Here is a 7,452-nt window from a genome sequence, read left to right as displayed (position 1 = left end):
GCTGGATCCCAGGACTCTGAGATCATGACCTGACCTGAAACCAGGAGTTGAGGGCTCAACCGACTGCACCACCCAGGTGCCCTGACAGCTGTCTTTTAAGTGAGTTTCCTCAGAAGCTGCCACACAATACTTTTTAGAGCTCATTGGCCAAAACTTAGTCACACAGTCATAATAGTTACCAGGAAAGATAGGGAATACGGAACTTTTAGCTAGGCACTAGAATAACATCAGTGGTAATGGCAAAATAAAGATCTCCAAAAAATCCATTCCTCCATAAAAGTAATGAGAACACAGGCAAAATTGTCAAAATCTTTTTCAGAATGCTGGATATAAATCAAAGACTTGCAATAATCCAAGAAATATTTATTCAAGAAATATCACTGAATTATGGTAAGAACAATGAGCTTTGTGGCATTTTATTTTATTTTATTTTATTTTATTTTATTTTCAGGAACTGGTATTTATTATCAAAGTCATATTCGATGTCAACAAGATGCCACAACTACAAAAAAAATTGCGCACATTGCAATCTCAATGCAAACAGTCAAATGGAACCCCGGTCATTAAAAAAGTAATTCAAATTACCCCAAAAAGCAACTGAATTTTTTAAACATCTTTATACATCCAGCCAACAAATTAAAATGGTTAACAAGAAAAAATACAAATTCAGAGGTCTGGTATTGATGTTTAAAAAAGGCAACTGCTTAAGCATTTCTATTGATTCGAACATCAATCTCTCGGCCACTCAGCTTCATCCCATTCATCATCCGGCAGGCTCTCTCAGCCACCTCTGGCGACTCAAACTTAACCACACCGCACCCCTTGGACTTCCCGTTCTCCATCTTGATGTCGGCATACAGCACGTGGCCACATTCGTTGAATTTGTCTTTTAGCATCTTCCATGTAAAATCAAATGGGAGATTTCTCACAAATATCTGGCAGGCCTTCTTGGCCACCCCAGGAACATGGCTTCCAGCTCCGCCAAAGGAACCTGAGAAGCTTCCTCCAAAGTTGCCACGCTCCATCTCGATGGCGCGGTCAAAGCTGGCACCGCCACCGCCACCCATGGCCAGGCCCATAAGCTCAATGCCAGCGCCTAGGGCTGGACCCATGACAGGACCCATGCGCTCCAGTCTGTTGGCGCCCATGCGCTCCAGGCCCATGCGCTCGAGACTGTTGGCGCCCATTCGCTCTAGGCCCATTCGCTCCAGGTTATTGGCACCCATGCGCTCCAGGCCGGTGGCCATGCGATCCATCACAGGGCCCATGTGCTCCAGGCCAGCCCCCATGCCTGCGGGCACCATGCGCTCCATGCTCAGGCCCATGCGCTGGATGGCAGGGCCCATACGCTATACACCAGAGCCCATGCGCTCAATGGTCTGGCCCACACGGTAGATGGGCGCGGCCATGCGCTCAAGGCCAAAGCCCATGCCGGCACCCATGCGCTCCACGCCAGAGCCGATGTGCTCCATGGTCTGGCCCATGCGCTCGATGCTGGAGGCCATGTGGTCGAGGCCCAGTGGGCCCATGAGCTCGATGCCAGAGCCCATGCGCTCAACTGAGCCCATGCGGTCCATGACCAGGCCCATGCTCTCAATCTCGGAGCCCACACGATCCATGCCATGGCCCAGGCCTGCACCCATGTGCTCCATGCCGGCACCCCCAATGTGATCAATGCCAGGGCCCATCCTCTCGATCCCAGGGACACTGCCTCCACCTCCACCTCCTCCCTGCTTTGCAATGATCTCTCCTCTCTTCAGTGCATTACTTAGGATTTCATTTATTCTGCCCATGTTCATCCCAGATCCAAATCGACCCATGTTTTCCATACCACCACCAAAAGGTCCCTCCATGCCTCCCATTTTATTTATTCCAAATCCTATACCTTCCATTCCCATTCCTGCGGGTCCTATGTTTCCCATGCCAATGCCTTTATTCAGGTGATTGGCATCAATAGGCTGTCCTCCTGGGCCTAACCCCATGCCAATACCACCAAGTCCATGGGGAAGTTGCTGTGGACGCTCAGGAGGGAAAAAATCTCCTTTTGGTAAGGCCCTTTCATCCATTTTCACGTGCATTGGTCTATCAAATAGCAGTTGACCATTAAACATAGATATGGCTTGCACAGCTTCAATGGACTGTTCAAAAGTAGCAGTGCCTGTTCCACGACTTTTTCCATCTTTATCCTCAAGAATGTCTGCTCGGACCACCACACCGGCCATACTAAAAACTTCCTTCAGCTTCTTCCAGCCAACTTTATAATCCAGGTTTGCTACAAATACCGTGCTTCCAAGTCTTCCAGCCTGTAATGCATGGATAATCTCATTTGGGATGTTAGGATTATTTAGGATACTGGGTGGGATATTAATCATTCCTGGGCCACCTGGTCCCATACCCATCCCACCGGTCGAGTGGTCTTCCACTCAGACTATGCTTGTTTTAGAACTTCGGCAGCTTTTTTCATGCTTTCTTCCATCTTGAATTCAACAACGGCGCATCCCCTTGACTTCCCTTCAGCGTCCATTAAGAGCTCCACGTATGTTACCTCACCAACTTTTTCTTTAACCAGGTCTTTAAGTGACTGCCATTTCACATCAAGAGGTATGTTTGTAATGAAGGCTCTGTATCTTTTAGTTGGATTGGCATATGGCTCAAAGCGATTGCCTCCTCTTTTTATGTCTCTCTCCTTCCTCTTCTCATTCTGAGAAGGTCGCTCTCCTTCACCCTTCGGGCCCGGAGCCCCGTTGCCGCTTGGCACGCCGGGTGCGCCGCTCTCCTCCTCCATTTTGGTCTCCGTCGTCGCCACCTCGGCCGCCGCTTCGACCCCCGCCGCCATTTTCTCCGCGTCTGGGCTTCGCTTTGTGGCATTTTAATTTGTCCTGTTCACATCTCCCACTTCCCACGTGAAGAAATAAAGAACACTTGTAAAGATAACACAGAGATAAATATAAAGGACTGTATAAATGTAACTTTTGTTTGAAACTCTTTTCTTCCATCTGATTTAACAGACAACTGCATAAAGCAATATTTATAAATATGTGTCATAGGGCATATAATGTCTAACAAAGTACTTTATATGTCAATAATAGCACAAACGAGGAGAGAGGGAATGCACTTCTATCAGAGAAAAATTCCTGTATACTATTGAAATTAAGTCGGCACTAGTACAAACTAGATTGTTGAAATATAGATGTTAATTATAGTCTCCAAGGCAACCATTAATAAAACAACTAAATATATATATTCTAAAAAAAAACTACAAGTGAATAAAAATGGTACAGTAGAAAATATTTTACACGAGACAAGGTAATAATGGAGGAATAAAAAAATACATGAGACAAATAGGAAACAACAAAATGACAGACATAAATTCTGTCTTAGTAATAATTTCATTAAATGTAAGTGGTTTAAATAATATAAGACAGAGATTGCAGAATGGTTAAAAAAGAGATCCAACTATGTTGTATCTGCAAGAAACACTTTAGATTCAAAGACTTGAATAGGTTGAAAGCAAAAGGATGAGAAAAGATATACCATGCAAAGAATAACCAAAAGAAAGCTGCAATGGCTTTCTTTTATCACACAAAAATGGACTTTAAGATAAAAATTGTTACTAGAAATGAGGAAGGAAAAAATAAAATAAAATAAAAGAAATGAGGAAGGACATTTTCTAAGGATCAAAGAATCAATCCCTCAAGATGGAGTAATTATAAATATGTATTCACCTTACAACAGAGCCAAAAAATAATTGAACAAATAACTGACAGAATTAAAGGCAAAAAATAGACAATTCAACAATAATAGTTGGAGACTTCAATATCTTACTTTCAACAATGAATAAAAAACTACACAGAAGATCAACAAGAAAATAGAAGACTTAAGGTCAGAAAAAAAAATTAAAAGACTTAAACAATACTGTAAACCAACTAGGCCTATTAGACATCTATAGAACACTACATCCAACAACAGAATATATATTCTTCTCAAGTGCACATGGACCATTTCCAGGATAGAACACATGTTAAGCCACTGGAACACATGTTAAGCCATAAAGCACAACTCAATAAATTTTAAAATATTGATATCATACAAAGTATCTTCTTCAATCACAATGGAATGAAATTAAATTCAATAACTGAAGAATTTTTGTGGAATTCACAAGTATGTGGAAATTAAACATAAATAAAGGGTCAAAGAAGAAATCACTAATGAAGTTAGAAAATACTTTGAGATGAATGAAAATGAAAACACAATATTCTAAAACTTACACGATTCAGATAAAGCAGTGCTCACAGGGAAATTTATAGCTTTCAATGCCTACATTCTCAAAAAGGAGAGATATCAAATCTGTTGCCTATCCTATTTTATGAAACTAGAAGAAGAAAAGCAAATTAAACCCAAAGCAAGCAGGAGGAGGGAAATAATAAGGGTTAAAATAGAAATAAGTGAAATATAGAATAAAAATAGAAAATCACCAAAACTAAAAGTTGGTTTTTTGAAAAGACCAACAAAATTGACAATTTTTAGATAGACTAAGAAAAAAAGAGAAGACTCCAATTACTAAAATCAGTAATAAAAGAGAGGACATTGCTATAGCCCTAACATAAATAAAAAGTATTGGAAGTTCTATAGACAATTATATGCAAGAAATTAGATAACTTAGATGAATTGGAAAAATTCTTGAAAAGGCACAAACTACTAACACTAGCTCTAGAAGAAATGGAAAATCTGAATAGAACCCTAGTAATATAGTTCTATTGGGATTGAGTTAGTAATTTGGGCACCAATGTCCCTTGCTAAATATCAGGGTTCTTATTACTAAGGAAGAAGACAAAGAGAAAGATTGCAGGGAGCTCCTATTAATCTCTGCCACAGCCACTATTATTAATACTTGGGTAACCTCAGAATAATATATATGTAATTTATCATATGGACCATTTGATAGCCTAAGCTACCAATTTATTGACGATTAAAAGCAGAACATTTCAAAGAAAATATGAGTCATTCACCAAGTTTACTGCCTTGCCAAATTGGTGATTTATATATCTAGAGACAATTGGTTGTTTTACCTTCTTTTTCAACAGAGTTACGTGAAGACACTCTCTGAAAAAACTCATCTAATCCCACAGCTCCATTACCAAATCTGTGCTGATTTCTCTGGAACCTATTCTGCAGCCTAAATCTCTCTTAAACTCCAGAGGCTTATACCCAATGGCCTCCTGAACATCTCCACTTGGCTATTCTGCAAGTACTTCCAACCCAACATGTATAAAACTAAACCTGATAAGTATGACTTTCTGATCAAGTGATTAAATGCCTTTCTGAGGTGTGATTAAGGCTATTGACTCCTTAATGTTGTAGGACATTATTGTTGTAGTTCAAAGCTAATGCATGCAGTTATTAGACATGAAATGATATGAAATGGCCAAATTTGTAGGGCAAAACTTGAGTATCTGCAGTTTTTCATTGTTCAACCTGATATATCACACCTTAGATCATAGCATTTTAAAGTAATTTATAGACATTCTTATAGAATGTCTTAGGTAATACAGAATACTATTATACTAATAAAGTTTGAAGTCATTATGTTTATAAAAGATGTCATACTTATAAAGCTTCATTTAGGGGTTCCGCTTGTCATTAGACTTAGAGAATCACAGAGATTTTACTGATAATGTGGCCAGAAGTCAGGAATCACCCTACCAGGCTTTCCCTTCCGTGTTTCCCCCACTTGTGTCATAGTGACCCTAATCTCTCACAGAGACCTAGAAAGAATTTAAAGTGGCACAAGGAGAAAAGACAATCAACTTTATGAAGTCCGTGAGTTTAGTTTTTGACAATTCAGGTCACTAGATTTTAGTCAGACATTGGCTCTAACCTTTCAGGATAACTTATGCAATATGTTATTTGTAATGGATATTTCCCTTTTTAAAAATAATATATTGAGGTATAATTTCCATTATATAAAATTAACTATTTTGAAGTGAAAAATTCAGTGGCATTCAGTACATTCATGATATTGCACAAGAACTACCTCTATCTACTTGTAAAAAAAATTTCCATCACTCTAAAGTAAACCCTTTAACCATCAAATACAACTTGCTCTCCTCTCCCTCCTGCCCTGCTCCCAGCTCCTCAAAACCAGCAATCTGCATTCTGTCTCTGAATTTATCTATTCTAGATATTTCCTATAAGTAGTAATCCTCTAACATTATGACCTTTTGCATCTGGCTTCTTTCACTTAGCGTAACTTGTTAGTGGTCATCCATGCTGTGGCATGTATCAGCACTCCATTTCTTTTTATGGCTAAGTGATATTTCATTGTATGTATACACTGCAACTTGTTTATCTGTTCATCTACTGATGGGCATTTGGGCTGTTTCCATTTACTGTCTATCATGAATAGTGCTTCTGTGAGTGGGTACATGTACCTGTTTCAGTGCCTGTTCTCAATTCTTTTGGGTCTATACCTAGGAGTAAAATTTCAGGGTCATACAGTATGTTTAACTTTTTGGAGGAACTGACAGTTTTCCACTAGGACTGATCTATTTTGCATTCCCACCACAAAGTGTAAGGGTTCCAATTTCTCTATATCCTTGCCAGTGCTCGTTATTTTCTGTTTGTGTTTTTTTAATTATAGCTATCCTTATGGGTGTGAAGTGGTACCTCATGTGATTTTGATTTGCCTTTCCCTAATGGCTAATGATGTTGAACATCATTTTGTGTGCTTCTTGGCCATTTGTACATCTTCTTTAGAGAAATGTAAGTCCTTTGCTCATTTTAAAATTGGATTGTTTGTCTTTCTACATTTGAATCGTAAGAGTTCTTCATATATTCTGGACACTAGCCCCTTATCACACAACATTTCCTCCTATTCTCTAGGTTGTCTTTTCATTTCCTTCATAATGTCCTGTGATGCACAGAAGTTTTTAATTTTGGTGAAGTCCAATTTATCTAATGTATTTGAGTTGCTCGTGCTTTTGGTGTCATATTTAAGAATCCATTGCCAAATCTCAGGTTAGAAAGATTTACCCCCCCCCCTTTTTTTTCTTTTAAGGGTATTATAATTTTAGCTCATACATTTAGGTCATGGACACATCTGGAGTTAATTTTTGTGTGTGGTGTGATATAGGGACTCATATTCATTCTTTTGCATGTGAATATTCAGTCTACAGAGACTATTCTTTCCCTCATTGAATGGTCTTGACACCTTTGTTTAAAATCAATTGGTCATAAAAGTTTAGGTTTATTTCTGGATTCTCTATTTCACCGGTTTGCTGTCTACTCTTATGCTAATACTGCATTATTTTGATTGCTGTATTTTTTTTAATAAATTAATTTTTATTGGTGTTCAATTTACCAACATACAGAATAACACCCAGTGCTCATCCCGTCAAGTGTCCCCCTCCGTGCCCGTCACCCATTCACCCCCACCCCCCGCCCTCCTCCCCT

At 39.4% G+C, this 7,452-nt stretch overlaps 1 protein-coding gene across 1 annotated transcript; it reads right to left on the bottom strand.

Annotated features, from left to right (window-relative positions):
- Nucleotides 1-442: 442 nt before the first annotated feature.
- On the bottom strand, nt 443-2,845 carry LOC129507083 (heterogeneous nuclear ribonucleoprotein M-like). Its single transcript, XM_055321285.1, is given in 3 exon segments — nt 443-2,409; nt 2,411-2,439; nt 2,441-2,845. Coding segments are annotated over 3 exon segments (2,130 nt in total). The 5' UTR covers nt 2,837-2,845; the 3' UTR covers nt 443-704.
- Between the last annotated feature and the right edge of the window lie 4,607 nt (nt 2,846-7,452).

This window comes from Nyctereutes procyonoides, unplaced genomic scaffold, assembly GCF_905146905.1.
Source record: "Nyctereutes procyonoides isolate TBG_1078 unplaced genomic scaffold, NYPRO_anot_genome, whole genome shotgun sequence".
NCBI classification, from domain to species: domain Eukaryota; kingdom Metazoa; phylum Chordata; class Mammalia; order Carnivora; family Canidae; genus Nyctereutes; species Nyctereutes procyonoides.
This window is presented reverse-complemented; position numbering and strand designations above follow the sequence as displayed.